The sequence below is a fragment of the Lampetra fluviatilis genome, chromosome 7 (assembly GCF_964198595.1).
Source record: "Lampetra fluviatilis chromosome 7, kcLamFluv1.1, whole genome shotgun sequence".
NCBI classification, from domain to species: Eukaryota; Metazoa; Chordata; class Hyperoartia; order Petromyzontiformes; family Petromyzontidae; genus Lampetra; species Lampetra fluviatilis.
The window spans coordinates 12,069,087-12,091,149 of NC_136281.1; the positions used below are offsets into that span (position 1 = coordinate 12,069,087).

Here is a 22,063-nt window from a genome sequence, read left to right on the forward strand (position 1 = left end):
GGAAATATTTATTTATCACTAATGTAGGCCGGTAAATGTGCTGAATTGCAGTTGTGATACTGCCAAGATGGTGATGCTCTCCACATCACACCCGGTGTATAAACATATAACGTTTTACATGTACAGTGTCATTCTTGAAATGTCAGGTTTTTGAAAACAAAATAAAACGGATCTTTTTGTGTTATCCTATCCTGAGTGCAGAATGGCATTCATTCAATAACAAATAGAAATTGTATTTGCGCAGCAATTTATTCAGTACACAGCACGAGTTTTAAAGAGTTATTGCATCCAATTATACAAACAAGTAACATAAATTAAATGTGGGGAAAGTTTTGATCTACTATGGAATGATTAATCAAAACAACTTGACGTTAACATTGTTTGCAATTCAATGTTTAACACACTTGTATAAGTTACGGTGATGATTTGCATTGCAACTCTGCCGAGGCATTGAAACGAACGCACGAGCCATGCTGCTTGAAAGGCAATGCATCCTACAGCATTGTACCCTTGATCAGATAAACATCTTCATGTAATGTTTAATTGTGGGTACGTCTGTCAGACATTAACTTCACACTTGCGGTGCATAGAGCTTAGTTCATGGTTAAGCCTTTCAATTAAAAGTGTCTCCTTGCTCGTTATAAATGGGCAGCACTCCTCTGTTGTCAGCCCAGAGTCGGCGATGGAAACTCCAAATTCCGATTGTGGTGGTCATTATCTCCATGAGATAACCACAATCGACGTGCCATCATTTCTGGAGAAATGATGGGCTGAGTTGACCATTGATTGCGATTTCAATTTGTATTTATGTATGTTGAACTTTGAGATCTCCTTTACCAGTTGCAAAATATAGTAGTAGGTTTTTACCCTTTTAAACTGGTGCAATAAAGGTGTCAGTTTTGTACCAGTTTAAAAGGGTAAAAACCTACTACTATGTTGAACTTGTTTCCCCACCGTATGTAGGCAATCTCGCTAATCGAAGGTGCGGGGGAAGGACAACAACATTTGACTCCTCCTGTTTGTCAGTGAAGCTTTCCACATTCCATTGACTCTCCAAAGTGTATTTCAATATTTATTTAATAACGCAATTATAACATATTCTTGGTTCTTTCGGTAAAGTCATGTAGAAGGGAAATAAGAATGTTTTATGTTTATTATTTCCCTTCTACGTGACTTTACCGAAAGAACCAAGAATATGAATCCCTGCAGTCAAGAAAGCTTTAAATCGAAATTCAATTATAACATGTAGCAAATTGTAATCTTGCCCCTTTTACCCTTCCATAATAGATCAGGGTCATCGTTTTTCTTCTCACTTGTTAGAGAAATTCAGCCAACATGTCTTAACACGTGAGCAGTCTCCCATGGGCTTCTATAAGCTGACAGGCCCCATGGCAATTATCACAATGGTCCTACCGGCCTCTCGAGTCCCTGCAGTGTGTGTGAGTGGCATCTGTGTGTGTGTGTGGCATCTGTGTGTATGGTTGTAAGTTTAATATTCTGGGCTATCATTTAGCTCTCCCATTGCTAAAGCTCCCTGTGAGCTATTAATATGGTACAGTAGCCATGGCATTGAACCCAAAGACAAGGTCTTGACTGCAAGGACCAAAGCATTATGGTTATTCGTGGTGCACGAATTGGTTTGCTTGAGGTTGTCTATGGGCTAAATTCCAATTTCAGGGACTACCAAGCCAGTTATTTGCATCATGCTAGAAGCATCTGCGTAAATGTAATTGAGTTGGGTGGAATTCAAGGAGGTTTGGAGTAAGCTAAAGCGGCTTAGGAATTACTTTTACGGTGCATTATTTGTGAAACAGTATATGAGTTCAACCATGGTATTATACGTAACTACTTTTTTGGGCTCAAAGTTAAGTGTCACCATGCTAAAATTAACGTGAAGTAATGCTGTTGGCAGCTTTTGGCCAGTAATGAACATTTCGCAAAGCAGTGACCAGTATCTCCAAAGGACAACCACTATTGCTTTCTCACAGGTTAGTACGAATTTTATCAAACGTAAAGGGGTAGTGTGCTCTGATGACTCCCGAACACATTTTTAAACTTCAGCGTTTTGAATAAAATGTCGTGCCATTTTTTTGGGAGGTCAACATTGTTCACCCTATGGATAATCCTGCCCCTTGTCTTAAGCAAGTGAAATGTTCACCACTGGCTTTTTTTGATATCCGCCATTATTGTTAAGTTTTGTTCCCGTTGAGACAGGTGTGTTGTTTAAAAAAAAAAAATTCCTCCACATGTTCTGGATCTTGCTTGATGGCCAAACTAAACACTTCGCATTCTTTCGTTGTGTATGTGTGTCTTCCTACGCCCCCTCACCTCCCCCCCCGCAGCGTATCTACTATCTCTCCCTGGAGTTCTACATGGGCCGCACACTCCAAAACACCATGGTGAACCTGGGCGTGCAGAACAGCTGTGACGAGGCCATGTACCAGGTCAGAGGGGAATGAATCCGCTCACGCATTCCATGCCGTGCCGACAGATGATACTTGTTGCTATTAAATCTGCTTTTTAGTGTGTTCATAATTATGAAAATGCCTGCTTTTTAATTGCGCACAAATGATTACCACAAAGGTCGAGAACGGGCGGTTATCCCGACCATTGCCTTTGTAACTACCAAACTTCACCGCCCCTGCTTTCTCCCAGATTCCACAGGTGTTGCACCATCAGGGCTGACACTGGTGATAAGCTTACCCAAACGCTTGTTTAAGTACACTTTGACCTGTTTTGATAAGAGAAAAAGTAAATGTATTCTTGTGAGTACTTGGCCTGCGATGGTTATTGGGTGTTGATTCGTTGCCACGTGTTGTTGGGGTTGTAGCTGGGCCTGGACATTGAGGAGCTGGAGGAGATTGAGGAGGATGCGGGGCTTGGCAACGGAGGCCTGGGCCGCCTCGCCGGTACAGTCCACGAGACGGCGCACGCACACGCACAGCACACCGACTAGATGGCACACGCTCGCACAGCACGCACGTGCTCACACGGCACGCACAGCCCACCAAGTAGATGGCACGCGCTCGCATGCAACGCACGTGCTCGCATGGCACGCACGTGCACAGCACACCCATGATGAGACAGCACACAGAACAGAGCAGTAGAAAAGACCACAGGGTTACACAGCACAGAGCAGCATGCATGAACTCACTCCAGCTCTACACAGAAGATCCCAGTAGAAAGCTGCGTAAAGCATCACGGTCAACACTTTGCAAAGTATAGTAGTTTAATAGTGTACAAAATAGTATAGTGAACACCGTAGACTGGCCCCCACAATAAACTTATTATACAAAATTCTACAGCTTTGTCAGGCTATTACCGACATTCTGATTGGCTGGAGACCACGTGCTGCTCAGTGCCTGCAGGGAGAGGAGGGGGTGTGTGGGTGACCACTGTGCATGTGCAGGTGGGGGTGCACGGTGTTTGAGGGGGGGCTCCCTGGGGGTTGTGACATGCCAGGGGCACCACCTGGGAATGGGGGGGGGGGTTCGGGAACCCGTCGTTCAACAGCAGGTACTTATACTAGTACAGTATTTAATAATTACATCAAAACCATGCATCGGTTCCATGCTGGATGAAGGCCTCCTCGCGCCATGTTGTTCATGGGGTTATTTGACCATATTGTACCATGCTCATCAGTATGGGTTGGTGAAGGTGGAGGGAGGAGCAAGGGCTGGTTCAGATATAACTCGCCACTGATATTAACCTTGGCCGGGAATCAAATCCCAGTCTTCTGGGTTAGTGTCACAGTTGCGCGTACCACCCCGCAGTAGAAATGTGAAGTTTCCATCACTGACCCAGAGTAAGCGCATGATATAAGCAGTTCCTTGTGTTCATTGGTGCATTCGGCCACTTTGATTTTCTCAACCTCTTCACTAGGAGAGTAAACTGTGACCTTGAGGTATGGTCGTGGGGTCTGTGTGAGTTAGACCCCCTTTGTCTGGCCCCTCTACTGAGGGAGTGTAGATTGCAAGGAGTGGTGGTGTTAGGTTCAGTCGTGGATAATGAGCGTGCAAGAGTGTGACATGTACAGCTGCCCCGCAGAGCCGTTCTTACACACGTCTCGCTTGCGAACAAGACGTGCGCTCAGACAGAAATGTGGCGGTAAACTAAAACAAGCAAGGGTATGGCATTTAGGCACTCGTCCCCACTTGTCAAAAAAACTTGTTTACTCCGCAATGCTGGCTATCAATTCGTAGTGTCCACCCTCCATCCTGCCTAATATACCCCCCCCATGCCTTCCGGACAGAATTCTGGATGCTGCTGCCTTGTTTGTTGCCTTTAAAAGGCGTGAACGGTGGTCTTCTTGTGTAACTCCAGTGGCAGCAACTGCAGCTACCTCGCCCTGCCGCTTGCTTTCCTGCCAAGAGCTTTAAATAATAAAAACAGAGCAGTAATCTACACTGTATACCCACTAGTAATCTATACTCTATACCCGCTAGCTGCAAAGGTCTACTGTAGAGATCAGCCCTCGACCCCAAGGCAGGGATACAAATTTTATACCTTCCAAGAGTTGGTTGCTTGAAAACATTTTCTGCAAAAGGGAATATGAGATTAAATAAAACTATTTCATTTATAGATCTTTCTTGTAAACAACTGCGATGCTTTGATTTGCTTTCAGTGCACATGCCCATCTGTCGTATCACATGCTATTAAAATTAAATGTTTCCTGGAATGTAATTGCAAATATCCCGATGTTGGTTGTGGAAATGCAATGTGGGTGCAATTGCACGTGTTTTGAATTTACACGAGCAGTGTGATCGGTTTGTCAGCCCCCCGTGTCTGTGTGCAGTGTGTTTAATGTGCGGAGCGTTGGTGCAGTGGTTCGTGTTCCACATCACAATCCCAGTGAGCTAGGGCTTAATCGCTGGCGACGATGCTGCGCAAAAGCAGTAGCAATTTGATATCCTTACCAATCCTAGGCCCCTCATATGTTAACACAGTTTTAACGTGATTACCTGGGTCTGTGTGTCAACATTGGTAACGGGGAGACAAAGGTGACGTCACACTCGTGGTGTTGGCTGCAAGCCTCCCTCTCGTATGCTGTGCGGGTATTTAAAGGCGCTCGCAAAACTGCACCTGCCTCTGGGTTATAAAAATAATATTTTTAGCCCTTTAACAATCCGATGCCAGATGAGGGCCTCACCGTGCCGTGTCGGTCATGGAGGTTGATTGACCCTGCTTCATCACGCTGTTCAGTGTGGGTTGATAAAGGGGGTGCCCAGGACTGGTGCATAGATCAGTCACCACTGATGTTAGCTGTCAACGAGAATCAAAGTAGGGTTACTGGGTCCATAGCACAGTGCGCTAACCACTGCACCACCGCTATATTTATCTTTGTTACGTTTAATATATTTAAAAAAATGTTGCTTGTTTTATTGTTAATCAGCTTGCTTCCTGGACTCTATGGCCACGTTGGGGCTGGCTGCCTATGGGTACGGCATCCGCTACGAGTTTGGCATCTTCAACCAGAGGATCTGCGATGGCTGGCAGGTCCGTTCATCCGTCACTGTCACTGGAGCTACGCACTTTTAAATCTAAATGTAAAACTCATTTCTTTCGAAGTGCTCTTTTGTGTTTAGTTGGTTGTCCTTCCCCAGCACCTCGGATTAGCGCAGTTGTCTACGTACCGTCCAAAAGAAGTTCAACATACATACGTTTTAAAAATTATATTTAAGGCTATTTGAGTGCAGTCAAAATCCGTTGTACTATACTAATATGCTCCCATATCTATGCTCCCTGCCTTCACCAATGTACACCGACAAGTGAGGTGAAGTATGTTCAAATAACCACCAAAACCCACGTGGAATGGGGAGGCCTTCATCTAGCAGCAATTTGATGAAGATCTGTATTTGCACATGTGATTTTCTCCATTATTTTATTCAGTTGGCCAAAATGTCATTCTGCAAGTGACAATAAAATGAGCACGTTACCACTTGTAATTAACACATCATTACAGTGTGCACTGCTTTCTTAAGCACACATTAATGAACTCGTTGGATTGGTCCCCTGAATGCGCACAAGCCTTGAAGGGAACATTTTGCAGTGTGAAAAGTTGTGTCTGCCCACCAGCGGTGATTAATATCCCCTATCCTTTTAAGGAGGGATGAGCTCTCGTGTTGCAGTGCCTAAATTTTTGTTGCAACACAACGCTGGCCCGGGGTTCTGGAGGGTGCACGCCGGGCGTGCTGTGTGTGCATCGCATGATATACGGCCAATCTTGAGCGTTTTGAGTTAGTGATGAGTGTTGGGCAGCACTGCGTTTAGGTACTGGACACACAGTCAAACGGTCTGGCATTTAAATCACTGTCCGGAGTTGAATCAGGTATTTGGTAGTTTTCTGGTCTCAGCCTGATGACCGATAAATAAAAGCACGCAAAAAAAACTCACGTGAGATGAATTTAATTATTTACGCTTTGGTATATTTTTTTCTCTGACGACCAAATCTTTCATTGTCATGTGATGGACATTTTGTCCGACTTAAAGGGTTACCATATAGTGAGGATAGCAGGTACTTGAGTTGACACCACAAGCAATTCTCGATCGTCGTCTTCTGGAGGTATGCTCTGATACAATTTGATGAACTGGTCCCTGTCGATTTTGGATGTAATGTTATTATTAATTATTACATCCATAAAAGTCTCAGTAATCTGGATAAATGCAGGAGGGTCGTGCGTTGTAACGTCTGGAAAAATGTGTGACTGTGGGCTGTGATGTCACTGGAGTGCTGTCCATCACAGCAAACAGCCCAGAGCAGAAATGGGTCCCACAAAAGGTAGCAAACGCTTAGCAGATCCAATGAGGAGAGAATTGATTACCCTCTCATTTTAAATGTTTGATCACATAATTCACTGTTATTGGTTACAGAAAATCATTGGGACCCGCTAAAGCTGTGCCACCTCAGGTGGAACTGACAAGTGTAATATCTAGCCTAGGCTCGTGGACTGACAGTCATGCTGTGGTTCTTTCATCTTCATGGACAAAGTTGGGAGCCCAGCTGCTTCACATCATATGCGCTGTATGATAGAAGCTGCAACAAGTGTTAGCATATGGGAGTTGTGGTGGCAGCACACCATTCTGTAGCCGGCAGCCAGGATTTAAGATGTGACTCAGCAGTTTTCTCATTACAAAATAAGATTTTAAGTGACTCCTTGCCAGGTATTGATATTGTTTCGATAATGTAATAAAACAATGCCCAAATGTGTGTGTGTGTTTTTATGGGTTACGCCGTAAATGTAAAATACACCAAATGCAGTCTGGCAAAGACATAGCAGAGAGAGTCTCTGAATGATTTCGTAAGGTGTGGTCAACTCCCAAAACGGATGAGCCAAGTTGAAGCCACTTGAGACATTCCCGTCTGCGTCGGCATCAGCGTTTTGAAAATGTCAGGCTCTGTAATAGCTCGCTGTACTTAGAATAGAGGGCTACGGTTATCGTAACGTGACACGGGGAGTTGGCACGGTTTGGCTTAAAGGGCAGAGTGGTTACAGTAAATACGTGCATCGAGACTGGCCACTTTCTCAGCTGTCTCCACCACAAGGCATGCGGTGCAGCGATTGGCTGCATTTGTACTTGCCAGTGCCCCGTGTAGGCGCAGATCAGTTGATCTTCTGTTCTCCTTAATTTTTTGTGCAGTCTGGGAATTTTTTACGTGGGTGTTATCCCTTGTCTTCTTTTTCATTCCATCTCTTGGGATTTTTTTGGGTTGGCCAAGTTTGTTTATAATTTATTCTGAACAGTACATCATTCTGAACCGCAATGCATAAATGCACTATGTGTGTGAGTAGCGTTGGAAAGGGTTGCTTTTGAACAGAAGTCAGATTACTGATGACTCGGTTAAATTTCGTTTGGAATTTGCTAAATAGTCTATATTACAATCTTGATTTCAAGCTTTCGTGACTGCAGGAATCCTTACTCTTTGGTTCTTTTGGAAAAGTCACGTAGGTATAAAATAAAATAAATCGTGACGTTTCGGGCGCAACATAAGCGTCCATCATCAGGTGGGAAAGCATGGTCTGCAGACCATATATAATGATCTAAACTCATAAATGATGATCCTTTGCTTTTGAGTTTGTGGATTGTAGTGGGATCTGTGTGCTTTTATTGGTTACGGTTAATTTCATGAACTCAAGCTACTTACATGATCATTTACACCTTTGAATTGTTTTACAGTAATTGTTGAACATTTTTCAAAGGAACAAGCTCACCAAGTATTCACCCAATACCTGCTAATGCTAATTTGATTACACACTTAAAAAGCAGTCATGATTAAATGTCCGCCTAAATTGGAGGCAATGAGACTCAGACCTCGGGATAATAAAGGATACTATTATAACGATGGAATCCTGTCGGGATAATTGTGGTTGTCAAGTTGACTTGGCCACAGTGTGGTCTGATGAAACAGACGGTGCATTTTTTTGTCAGGGTTGCTAAGGCTCTGCTCCCTCCCTTCAACACAAAGGATGTCTCTTTGCCTTGAGGCCCATCTGTAACTGTACATGTCATTATACCCGTGTGCCACGTTTAGGCACTTTATCCAGGTAACTTGAACTGAAATGACCTACCCCTCTTACTGTATATCATTGTATTTCAAGGCTTAGTGGTATGTTCAACATGGCTCATTTAGAATACAAAAAAATTGGGGAAATATTGGTTCCTCAAATTTTCTTACTAATGACTGCACAGAGGCAATGTAGCAGTTTACCTCCCTCGTTTTCTTCTTTGTTAATATTATTCGTCATCACTTTACAATACAAGGGAACATGTGAAGGCAACATATCTTCATTTCAAAGGAGAGCTCGGGTCGGGTTTCTTGCTGGTCCAGCACTGATTTTTTTCTTCCAGCTCACTCGCCAGTAGTCATTCACCTCCTTACTACACTTTTATCCGTACTACCATGTATACTATTCACATGGACTAAACTCACTTGTTCCTTGGCCCATGTTGGGGATGCAGTCTATCAGACTTGACTGCTTTATCTCATCCATGCTGTATTCGACCACCATACTGTTGGTCTAAACACTTATTTATTTGCTCGCACTGCTAGACTTCATAATTCCCTGCCATGGCTTTTTCCCCCAGGTTCTCATGATTTTACTCAATCCAACAAACATTAATTATTATATCTTATATCTTCAATATTGACGTTTGTTGGCCGCTTGATGTTTTGGGCCTTTGGGCCTGTGCTCAAATTCCGCGGGGTTTGGGGGGGGGTACAAAACGAAAACAATGACAGCGGACCGTTTGACCTGTCCATGTGCGTGTGTTTGTGCCTCCTGTGCTGGGTCTCCCGTAGGTCGACTTAGCCTCACATGAATAGCCAATGCGGTGTGTTAACATCGCCACTAAGGAGACAAAGGCGATCGAGCGTGGTGCTGCCCAAACCGCCCCCTTGTGTACCGTGCCTTCATCGGTGCTCGCCAACAGTACTTGCCCCTACAGTCTGTTAAGGCTATGCGGTAGGATCTTTGTCTTCTTTGTGCTGCGCCCTCCTGCAGAGGGAGGAGGCGGACGACTGGCTGCGCTACGGCAACCCGTGGGAGAAGGCGCGCCCCGAGTACATGCTGCCCGTCCACTACTACGGTCACGTGGAACACACGGCCGAGGGCGCCAAGTGGGTCGACACGCAGGTACGGCCATGGCGCCCCACGTGTGGGCGTGTTGGCACACGAGCACTCGCATCGCAACCGGCGTGGTGCAGTTGTCAAGTGTGCAATCGATGCGACTGCACCGTTACCCATCGGTCCAGGTGTCGAGCTACGTGTAGGAAGGGAAATTGGATTAGGGGGCCCCATCCTTTTTTTTTCCAAGGCAATTGCCAACTACACTATTCCGCTGGCAGTTACATGCATGTACGTGGGCGGGTGGGTACACAGGTGTTTGGCCACGCACAGAAAGATAGCCACACAGGCATTCGTAGTGTAAAGACACACAGGCACATTATTACAAGGACAGACTCGTGCAAATATACCAGGCACAGACCCATTTACCCGTCGCAGTGAATTTATGAACTCTCATGATTCGCTGTCGTAATTTAACTCAATTACTTTTTTAGCTTTTACGTTTCATTTCTACAGTTTTGATTGCTCTATAAACAGGAATGTTAATTTTACATTTAGCATGAATGACACATATATTCAATGGATACGCACGCTATTTCACGTAACAATATATTTAATTCATGAATTGATACATCATTACGTACATAATAGGCAAGCATATGCACAGATTTACCTTCATTAGGTGGACTTGTGGATCTTTTTATCTACTTCATTTAAAACTTCACGAATAAGGGATGGGAAAATGGTCAAGTCCACATTTCTCAAATATTTTATCATTTGGGCATTTTTCTAGACAGTTGTTTTTGCTCTGATTTATATTTGCTGCATTGTTGCACTATATTTATTTTGCTCGAGTCATTTTGGTGACCCATGGTTATGCTTGCAAATGAGATCATAGCCTGCTCTGAGTTATCACCTTGTTAAACAAAATAAACTATAAATTTGTTTGTGACTTGATCGGTGCCTTCCCCGTCTACATTTATACATGCGTGCATGTTTGTGTGTGCCTGTTCTTGCTTCGCACATACACACGCACTCGTGTTGTCGATATTGTCTGTGGACAGCTGGTGCTGGCGCTACCCTATGACACTCCCGTGCCCGGCTACAAGAACAACACCGTGAACACCATGAGGCTGTGGTCCGCCAAGGCGCCCAATGACTTCAACCTGCAGGAGTGTACGTAGGCCGATGCATTGGTAGTGTACAGTGCATCCTTGCAATCACGTGGGCGGCGGGGAATTCTGTACGCTCATTACGGGCGTTTGTTTGGATGACCTATAAACAAAATAAGCTCAAATTGGAATTAAACAGAAAAGTCAACGACTGAACGGGGTACAAAACAATGTTTGACTTGTCGGTTGCATCTCCATGCTGTTCAGAAATAATATGCGTCACAGGAAACTTACCGTTTAAAAATGGGGTATAACACACCGGTCCTTTTAAATCACTCCAAAATCTACATTTGAACTGACATTCATCTTTCGACTGCATCGACATCACGAGAACTGATTTTTACTCACCCCGCAAGATTTTCTGACCGGAGTTGCGAAAAATTTACTTTTTTTATAGCACACACCGGCGTACAGCCAATACGTTCATATACTCGGGTACCCCGCCACGAAATGGACACACTCGTTACCAAAGCAAATCATTGGTACAATTTTTTTCTTGGACAAATCTCATCCACACCAGTTTCCACATTGCAGGATGGAGCATTTTTCTTTTTTTTCTCGTACAGCACGGCTATGGAACTCCTGTCTTTCATCTGTCTCCAAAAACCCTTGGGCCTGATTCAATTCAAGAAGCCTCTCCCCTCCTCTAACCTCCTATGCTCTGTATTTTTTTGTTGCTGGCCACTTTACGTCATATGCCAAGGCACTCAGCTTGACAACTGTGATTAAAATACATGGTTCATATAAATGCCATTTTCAGAGAGCTTTATTTTAATGAAGTAACTCCAATGAAATATTTAATCCCAAGAGTACAGATGCAGGGAGAGGTTGTAATAATTTGACGACAGGATAGGGTGATTGGAAGTTTATAATAGCATGTGAAAAGAGAGCATTGTAGATTCAACCAGAAAGAGGGGGAAGTTCGGGACACGTGTGTCGGCTGAAGGAGGCTGGGTTAGTGAGAAACTGCTTTGCAGTGGCACCCAAAAGTAACCATAAGCAAGAGCTGAAGCCAGGTGGTGGGAAACTGTAAGAGCAGACCTTCGAGTACTGTTGCCGACCATGCCAAAGTTGTGGGATCTGTCGAAGAAAATGTATGTACGTTGAACTTCTTTCATAACGTACGTAGCCAACCGTGCCAATTGGAGGTGCAGGAATGGTGGCATGGTGTGGTTGCATCACTAGAACTGACCATGATGGCCTCATTTGCTTGACCTGTGATGCTGTCATTTCTGTCCTCTGCGATGTGCAGTCAACGTCGGTGATTACATTCAGGCCGTGTTGGACAGGAACTTGGCGGAGAACATCTCACGTGTGCTTTACCCCAACGATAACGTAAGCAATTTCCTCCCCCCCCCCCAAGCCGTCCTACAATCAATGGAAGCAGTAGTCACTGTGCCTGCAGATGCTTGCTCTGGTTTTAGATATCCATAGAGTATGATAAAATACGAATTACAATTGTGTTGAGTGCACTCTTAAGATCGGACTTGTAAATGCGTGATTAGGGTGCTTGAATTACAATTGGAAAGGCATGAATTGATATCTCTCTGAGATCAAATAAAATAATCACCATTTTGCAGAAAGTCAATGGTGGTTGTTTTATGGAGTGACTGGATCTTGTCACAGTAATGTGGATTTTTTTCACGACTTGCTCATTCAGCAATACACATAAGCACTTGTGTTCAGTTGACCAGGAAAACAGTGCTTTTTTAAACTTTGTATTGTTAACGGATATATTCCCAAACCTGGGATTGCTTCATTTTTCTGGGTCTCATGTCCTCAGCCCAATGTGACTGCTTGTCATTTATACACATATATGCCCTGCTCACTTAATTTGATTTAGCAATTAAGCATGAACTAATAATTTAATGTGTTCGGAAAAGCAGCAGCACTGCAGTAAAAACAAATCCTTGCTGTTTTGAGTGCCTGACAGTGTGTATTGGTATTCTTTGGTTCTTTCGGTAAAGTCATGTAGATAAAAATAATAATAATAATAATAAGGAAAAAAAATGTAATATATATATAAAAAAAACAAAAACTCATGACGTTTCGATCACAACACAAGAGGTCGTCATCAGGCGACGACCGCTTGTGTTGCGATCGAAACGTGAGTTTTTATTTTTCTATCTACGTGACTTTACTGAAAGAACCAAAGAATATGAATTCCTGCAGTCACGAAAGTTTTAAGTCTAAATGTCGTGTGTATTGATATTTGTGAAAATATTCATGAGCAAACATTTCATGGCTCGGGACAACTGTGCAAACAGTGGAACAATATTTATCTGATAGCTGGCTTATAATGCCCCTGCCAGTATCAAGGAAAAACACAAGGCAGTGCAGCTAAGTAAATATTGTAAATGAATGCTGCATTGCAAGATGTGCTTTATACACAATAACTTGGCTCATGACTACACAATTTATTTAATCAAAACAATATCTTAACATGATCTAGTTGTTGTGACTGGCAGTGAGCACTGTCACGTGCTGCTTTGTTGGGTGATGCTGCGCACGTTTACGATATTTATACAACAGTTGAACAGGGACAACATTCTTTTACTAGTTTTGGTCTGGTTAGGAGGTCACAGTGATTGACTGAAGATTAGATGGATATGAGTGCAAGTCTCAGACCAGAGTTGAATCAACTCTTCATCCATCCTAAGTCACCAAAATAGTACAACATTGTGGAAAAACTGTCCCGTGACAAAGGGATATGGAATTTCCAGCACTGGCTCAGGACCACCCCCACACTCTTTTGAGTGGAGGGAGGCTCTTGAGACTTTGTCATGGATATATTTAACAGTAAGCCAAGTGCTGAAACAAATATAAGTATTGGCATTTATAGGTCGCTTAAATGCCTAGGCAACTCAAAGCGCCTTGCATCACATCTCATCGCAATTATTTTAATGCCCTGCTGCAGTCTTGCCAAGGGGACCCCCAGTGGCAGCTGTCGCCATGCAGCACAAGTTGTAAACAGCACCGCCCTGCTGATGGGCATTTGCCTGCCAGTGACAAAAGTATCTCTGCTTTTGATAGAAACATTTTAAACTGTCTCGCACTAGGTCTGAGCATTGTGCCGCAGCGTCTTTCGTTGGTGTTTGTGGTGGATTCCCTTCTAAGAGACCCCTCTCCTCCCCTTTGTCACCCCAGTTCTTCGAGGGCAAGGAGCTGCGCCTGAAGCAGGAGTACTTTGTGGTGGCCGCCACGCTGCAAGACATCGTTCGCCGCTTCAAGGCGTCCAAATTCGGCAGCCGAGAGGCCGTGCGTGTCGACTTTGCCACCTTCCCTGACAAGGTGGGGGGTGTGCCCAGGGCAGAGAGACGCTTCGCGAAAATCCCTCTCGGAAACAATTCAGTGTCGTGACTGGAAAAACTCGTTATTTCCACGCGAATGCGTAAGTCGGGGGTCCCCTTATTGAGTAGGTTTTGAACTTTAGTCTTTTCGTTGGGAATAGTCGTAAGTTTTGTATTAGATGGGGAAATATATTTACTTTCGACTTTTAACAATAGGTGTATTTTCCTTCCCATATATTACGTTATTTATACAGGATGGCACATGCATCGCCGGCTATTTTGAATGTTGACTTTCATAACAGCTTTTTTTGGGTTAGATTGTGTAAATATAAATGCGTCGTTAAACCCACCACCACCCGGGGTTTGTCACGTAAACAGAACATGCCAATTCGTTACTAGTACAGCACACTGGTATGTTGGAGAGCAAATCCACAACATTTACAATCATAGCAGAAACAATTGTAAATAGTAAGATTTGAACGTAGTCGATGTGCAAATAGAGAAGGTTTGTCAGTAAGCAGTTTGAATCTAAAAGAGGTCTGTTAACTACAAAAATAGCTGGGTTATTGTATATTTTGTAAATATGCACCAAATTTGGAAACCGGGGCTTTATATAAACATATCTGAATCGTGCAATGGCAGTTGTAAGGGAGTGGGTTCTTGCTTTGTCATTGTAGGAAGTGAGAATGAAGGGGTAGGTAATTACAAACTTACTGACAGCAGGAGTGGTTGTTCTATGGAACAAAAACTTGGCTTCCTCCCACAGGCATGTGAAATGACCACCACCAGCTCAGGGCTGCTAACAGAGGGGTGCAGCACTTAACACTGGGAGCACAAATACACTTTTACTGTGGTTAGAAGTTTCTTCACTATGGTAATAAATGTTAAGAGCCTCTTTGTCAAACTGTGCAGTAACGAATTGGCACGTTTTGTTTACGTGACAACCCTTACTATTAATCTGTCAGGTGGTGGCAGGTTTAACGACACATTTATATTTGCGCGATCTAACCCAAAAACCTCTTATGTGCAGTAATGTCAATGTGCACACCTTCGTTTGCCCCGTTGTGTTTGTATCTCCCACACTCGCGCAACTCTTTGCTGCCTCTCTAGGTCGCCATCCAGCTGAACGACACTCACCCATCCCTCGCCATCCCTGAGCTGATGCGAATCTTCGTTGACATCGAGCACATGGAGTGGGACGTGGTAAGTGTTGCGCGTGTAATTGGAGTGCACGGTGCAATGTACGCTTTCGTGCACAAGTGTGTTTCCCTGTGACCCCTGACGCCTGAGACCGAGCCGGCGCGTGTGCCCTCTGTACACAGGCATGGGACCTGGTCAAGCGTACGTGTGCCTACACCAACCACACGGTGCTGCCCGAGGCTCTGGAGCGCTGGCCCATCGATCTGTTGCAGACGCTGCTGCCCCGCCACCTGGAGATCATCTACGAGATCAACCTCCGACACCTCAATGTGAGAGAGCAGTCTCTGTTTCTTGTTCTCATCTTGTTAGATATAATTAAACTATGGCACTGCAGTTGAGTGCCCAATTCACAAACTGAAGGTCACGAGTTCATATCCAAATCTGATGTTGACCCAGCGCGTCATCCCACGAGGGTAAATAAGACAAGAATCCCTCTGTTGAAACAGTGGTCATCCTATGTGCAATTTATATCACTGGCTCAGGGCCGCTAATGGACACGAGTGCTGCCCCATTGCTGGTTTGATCAGAGGCACACTTTGATGTTGACTTTGATGGTAATCCTAAGCCCATGTCGGAGGATTGAGTTGGCACTGCCGATGTCTTGGATTCATATCTTTGTAGCCATGCATGAATAAACAGTTCTCTACCTTAGCAAATTGATGGTGGCAGCCTGATCTCTAATGCCTGCACAACAAAAAACCTGTCACATGAACTTAGTTTTTCACTTTATTTGGTCCTGCCCCACTCACTGAGCAAAGATTTGTATACATTAATATGAGTGTAACAGCTATCCAAGCAGTTCAGGGTACTCATATTGCCTGCGTGAGAGCACAGCCATCATTTCATAGTCCTGGATTCGAGTATTGGTTTCAACCACCCATAAAGAAGTTACGTTTTCAAGCATACCGAGTTGATGGTTTCAACCAGATCAGTGAGAACTATACAAACGCCATCTAGTGTTTGGTAAGGGAGAAACACAATGGAGCACAGTCGACACTGACATAATCTGGTGTCCAGCCATCCGTCATTGAATTAACTTCTCACATGTGTTGCGAGTTAAATGTCAGCTGAGCTGCCACTAATGACGGTGCAAAACAAACCATACCTCCCCCCACCTCCCCGTAATATTAAAAAAATGTTTGCTTTAATTCCATGGTGATGTGGCAGAAAATCTCGGCTTTGTTCCCCGGAGACATGGACCGCATGCGCCGCATGTCGCTCATCGAGGAGGAGGGCACCAAGCGCGTGAACATGGCGCACCTGTGCATTGTGGGCTCGCACGCCGTCAACGGCGTCGCGCGCATCCACTCCGACATCATCAAGGCCACCTGGTGAGTGCTTAGTAAGGCACTCGCAGTCTCCGCGCGTTGCCATCTTTATTCGTCACCGTCGGCGCCCTGCAATGTCTTTCTTGCGCCACGACTGGCAGAAGGGTCTCCGCTAGAGGGAGCTCTAGAGAGCGCCCTGAGTGAGTATTTACCGTACCCTTCCAAGGTTGACGAGACGCTTTGAAAGAAATGGCACGGTGAGAGTGCCCACACTTTACCCCATACACACGTGAACTGCCGATCGACGAATCGTTGTGTACTCGTTATACTCGCTGGGCGGACAGAAGTGTCTCAACTGTTTCGTCAGGCGATCGAACTGGCGACCTCTCAATTGCAAGTCCAGTATGATAATCAATACACCACGGCACCCGCATAGATGGAGATAATCCAAACAGGGAATGCAGTGTCTTCCAATGGCGATAGCTGCTGTCGGCAGTGAGTAGAATGCAGATATTTATTTTAGTTAAAAACAAGTAAAACCCTGCCCCGGTTTTGATTTCAGTACATTTTATTAGCAGAGTGTGGCCTGTAAAACCAGTGATATTGTGCTACCTGTTTGTAGAAAGCCAACGGTGATTTTATTATGCAATCTTAGAAATGTGGAATTACCTTACACTGTTTCAGGGATGTAATTGGAGAGACATGCAGCCATGCATGACGAGCATCAGGAAAGATGAGTGCATCCCCAACCCAGTTTTGAGCATGGGGACACTTTAACGGCCCTGAATTGTAGGTGGAAATTCCATGCATTTCATGGTGGGGCAATTCTCTCCATTACACAACCACTGTGGATGGACCTCAGAGGAATTACAGACTGAGTTTTACTCGTGATTTTCCAGTTGTTTGCCAAGTGCTGTGTGACTCCAGCAGCAGCCAAAAGATGTTGGATGCGAGTGCATCACCGTGATGATGATTTATTCCACCACATGCGCAGCTTCCGCGACTTCTACGAGATTGAGCCCGAGAAGTTCCAGAATAAAACCAATGGCATCACCCCCCGCCGCTGGCTGCTGCTCTGCAACCCAGGGCTGGCTGATGTCATTGCGGAGGTAAGCGCAACACGCTTACTGCAAACTCGCCCGCACTATACAGTAATACCTTGGATTGCGAGTAATTTGGTCTGCGAGTGTTTTGCAAGACGAGCAATTTTTTTAAATAAATATTAATATTATAAACGAGCGAGGTCTTGCAATACGAGTAGTACGTGTATACGCTTTGTCTGCCGAGTGTCACGTGATCACAACTGATATTACGAGTGCTTTGATATATGAGTGCTTTGGATTACAAACACGTTTCCGGAACGAATTATGCTCGCAATCCAAGGTTTTACTATACTACGTAGACACTCTGCATATGCTCATGTGCAGCCTTGCATTTGCCTGCTCACTTCACTCCTGGCAGAAGGGACTCGACTAGAGGGAGCTCTAGAGCACCCCTCCAAAGCGTATTTGGCCTATTCTACCATGCTGGCGATCTCTGGATTGCACCAGTGCGCTAACCATTACACGACAGCATCATCCTTATTTGCGGTGCTTATTATTTGTAAAACCCACTTCTTGTTGTCTCAGTCAATAGGTCCAGATATCCTCTTTGCAAGATTACTCTTCCAGCTAGACTAGGAGTCCCAACTATTAATTTTAGTTGTTACCTATTGGATATGTACATGTTAGAAACAAGGTATGGCCCATAACAATTATTGTTAACGGTGTCATGCCATTAATTCACAGCATTTTCATTAATTGAAGGATAATGTTGAGCCTAGCCTAAAATTCCAAATCTCTCATTTGTGTTGCCTTGTTTGGAACACTTCTGTCGCAGAGGAAATTATTGCCAAATATTGTAGCATCTCCCTGTCCTGACTATTAGTGTTCTACCGGTACTGACCTTCACATATTACTCTGGAATCTTATGGATTAGGACTTTGTCTATTTGTATGCCTTGATCACTGAAACAATGTCAGCTTTGACTAGGTGCCTCAAAAAATCCAGGTGATATAAAATTTTGGACTTTCATAAATTAATTCAACATCGCTTTGCGTGTGCTTTGCATCCACAGCGTATCGGCGATGATTTCATCCGTGACCTGAACCTGCTTCACAAGCTGAAGGATTTTGCCAATGATGAATCCCTCATCCGTGACATTGCCAAGGTCAAGCAGGTACGTGTTCCTTTAACGTATATAAAAAAAAACGACAGGCCCTTGTCAATCCACTGCTGGATAAATGGCTTGTCGTCATAGGGGTTGTTTGGCTATACTTCACCACACTAGTCAGTGCAGCTTGGTGAAGGGGTGGCAGGCGGAGTGACCAGGAGAAGTTCCGACTCACCACCGATGTTTTCTATGGCCGGAAAAACAAACTCGGATCGCCCGGCTCATAGTGCACTGCGCCGACCACTGCGCCACCGCTTCCCCACTTGACTTATTGTATCCTGACACACTCTGGAATTCCAATTTTGTTATCGCCGTCGTGTTACATCGCACCACTGTCGCTGCTGCCGTAACCCGCACTTCCCTCTGGCTGGCGACAGGATAACAAGATCAAGTTTGCGGCGTACTACGAGAAGGAGCACGGCATTAAACTGAACCCCGCGTCCATGATGGACATCCAGGTGAAGCGCATCCACGAGTACAAGCGCCAGCTGCTCAACTGCCTGCACGTCATAACGCTCTACAACCGTGAGAGGCGCAGACACACACGCACACGTGCACACATGCAGCCTGTATGTACGTATGTTGAACTTCTTTTGCACCGTACGTAGCCAACCGTGCTAATCGGAGGTGCGGCGGAAGGACAACAAACTAAATGCAAAAAGCAGTTGTAAAGAAATGAGTCCTCACTCTATCGATTTTAAAGGGCATAGCTCCAGTGGCTTCCTCATATCGGAAGGGAGAGCATTCCAGACGGCTACAGAAGCGCATCTGAAAGCACGCGATACAGTGAAAGTGCACTTGCCTACGCATGCTGTGCACGTATGCGCACGCAGGCGGAAACGCGCAGTTTTGGTTTTGTTGCCAGGAATGCTGCCGTGGCGGCATAGTATATCTTGCTCACTGGGTTTGCAATCCAGAAGGTCGCTGGTTCAGTGTCCTGCCACGGCAGTTAAAATAGGCAGATTTATGAAATGGCCCCGCCTCTATCCACTCAGCTGTATAATCGGACACACTAGAGTTATTAGACTGGCAGGTCGTGTGTGGTGGTGTAAACTGTGGGTACTCCCACCTCTTCCAAGACGTCTGGCAAGTATGCAAGAGTAGGCCAACACACCCTCTAGGGCTCCCTCTAACGGAGGCCCCTCCTGCAAGCAGTGGCGTAAGCAATTGCGTCAAAACAAACACCTCTCATGGAGCATTTCAAAGGGATACGAATCACGAATGAGAGGCATTTGAAGGGACCTCAAGTAGTTCTGTGGTGTCATTTTTTAAGGAGATAATTCTTTAATACGGAGTGAATTTTATCTATGCGAGTTTAAAATGCATTTTAGGGATAGCGAATATAATGTTAAATATTTTTGCAGGTGTATGTATACACATATGCCCAACAATGCACGTGTTTTTTGCTCTCGTCAACATGTGCTTACCAATATACACGCATGCACGCAGGCCCACTCACCCGGAGACAAAACATGAACACGCACACACACACACACAAACGTACATGCTCAAAAATGCACGCACACACATACACATGGCCTTAGATCTGAGGGGAGCTCAGAAGGGCTTCAGAAAGGCTATAGGTGTCTCAAAGGGGGGTCCGATCTGGCATTTCATGTGTGAATATGAAATTCTCTTTGTTGCTGCAGGCATCAAGAAGGACCCAAAGAAGCAATATGCTCCAAGGACTGTGATGATCGGAGGCAAGGTGAGCAGTAGTGCGGTGGATTCTTTCTTCATCACACGTACGTCAGTTGTTCGTACAGTGGTCACCAACTTGCTCCAATCGTGTACATTAGAACACAATTCCACTGCCCGAGTGTTGGGCACTGGGATTTTTTAAAAATATATATGATCAGAACCAGTTGGTGACCACTTATAAAAAATGGATTTAACGTGAGTATATTAAAATATTGATTTACTGGGGTTTGGGCAGCCTGGGTGTGTGTCATCCATTATTCGTTAGTGCGGCGGATAATGGCAGAACCCTAAATCCAAATGCCGGGCAGGTAGCACTGTGCTGTGATCACCGAGCTCACAGTTGGAAGGTCATTAGTTCAACAGTGGTTGTTGTGTGGCGAGACTGGAATGAAGAATTCCCACCACTTGCAGAGGTCTGCCAATGAATAAAGAGCCCCACTCCATTGCTCGTTCGAGCCGGGAGACATGCTGATATTTTTTTTACTTAAAAGACTTTCGTGAAACAATTTCACTTCTGAGAATGTTTTAAAAATATGTCTATGACTGCCATTGTTTTGAATACATCGCGCAGTTGAATGTGCAATATTATAAGACGCATCTCACGCGAGTATAGTTGTTTGTGGATCATAGTGTAAGGTGCCTTGAAGTGGTCCATCGACGGAAGGTGTGGTATGAGAGTACTCTCACAGTCTGTCCTGTTCCCGCCTGCCACCCAGCTGCTCTTATCCTGTGCCACCCACAGGCCGCCCCCGGGTACCACATGGCCAAGATGATCATCCGTCTCATCACCGCGGTGGGTGACGTTGTCAACCATGACCCAAAGGTGGGCGACCGCCTGAAGTTCATCTTCCTGGAGAACTACCGCGTCACGCTCGCCGAGAAAGGTGGGGATTTCAACGCTTTTTTGCTTTGAATTGAGAGTTTAGGTCCTCAGGTGTTTTCATTTTGGATTTATAGCAGATGTTTTTTGCTGGATTATATAAGGGCCTAACCCTAATGTACGTTGACTCAAGAGCACAGATGTTTGGTCACCACATCTACGCCTCTATATAAGGAACGAAACAGGTAGACTTCTCCACAAATCTGGCTGTCGCCTGATGAAGATAGTTGTAATTGCTGGCGAAACGTCGTACTCAGATTGTAAATGTTGTGGCTTGGCTCTCCAACACACCGGTGTACTGTACTAGTGACGAATTGGCATGTTCTGTTTACGTAACAACCCTTACTAGTTGGCTGTGTCGGGTGGTTGCGGGTTTAACGACACATTTATATATTTACACGATCTAACCCAAAAAAAATCTTATGGATGATATTGGTCGCGAAAGCTTACATGTTAAACCATCCTGTATCTGTCCACTCGCTTCTCTTTGGTGTCGCTCCCCCCCACCCCCCTCCACCGTGTGCTCCACCGCGCAGTGATCCCGGCGTCGGACCTGTCGGAGCAGATCTCCACGGCCGGCACGGAGGCGTCTGGCACGGGCAACATGAAGTTCATGCTGAATGGCGCGCTCACCATCGGCACCATGGACGGCGCTAACGTAGAGATGGCGGAGGAGGCCGGAGAGGATAACCTCTTCATCTTCGGCATGCGTGTGCCCGACGTGGAGGCTATGGAAAAGACCGGGTGAGCTCGCGGCAACCCAGCGGTGCTGCTGTGG

General features: G+C 45.1%; 1 protein-coding gene across 1 annotated transcript in view; it reads left to right on the forward strand.

The window, feature by feature from the left end:
* LOC144933582 (glycogen phosphorylase, muscle form-like) overlaps nucleotides 1–22,063 on the forward strand; it is a 49,741-nt gene that overhangs the window by 22,104 nt on the left and 5,574 nt on the right. Inside the window, exons 3-18 of the mRNA XM_078858524.1 lie at nucleotides 2,343–2,444; nucleotides 2,831–2,909; nucleotides 5,393–5,496; nucleotides 9,501–9,632; nucleotides 10,628–10,739; nucleotides 11,988–12,070; nucleotides 13,883–14,026; nucleotides 15,136–15,228; nucleotides 15,348–15,494; nucleotides 16,393–16,556; nucleotides 17,488–17,602; nucleotides 18,609–18,710; nucleotides 19,082–19,229; nucleotides 20,354–20,412; nucleotides 21,148–21,289; nucleotides 21,822–22,029. Of these exons, the coding sequence (XP_078714650.1) occupies nucleotides 2,343–2,444; nucleotides 2,831–2,909; nucleotides 5,393–5,496; nucleotides 9,501–9,632; nucleotides 10,628–10,739; nucleotides 11,988–12,070; nucleotides 13,883–14,026; nucleotides 15,136–15,228; nucleotides 15,348–15,494; nucleotides 16,393–16,556; nucleotides 17,488–17,602; nucleotides 18,609–18,710; nucleotides 19,082–19,229; nucleotides 20,354–20,412; nucleotides 21,148–21,289; nucleotides 21,822–22,029 (1,934 nt within the window). The remainder of the gene's footprint in view (nucleotides 1–2,342; nucleotides 2,445–2,830; nucleotides 2,910–5,392; nucleotides 5,497–9,500; nucleotides 9,633–10,627; nucleotides 10,740–11,987; nucleotides 12,071–13,882; nucleotides 14,027–15,135; nucleotides 15,229–15,347; nucleotides 15,495–16,392; nucleotides 16,557–17,487; nucleotides 17,603–18,608; nucleotides 18,711–19,081; nucleotides 19,230–20,353; nucleotides 20,413–21,147; nucleotides 21,290–21,821; nucleotides 22,030–22,063) is intronic.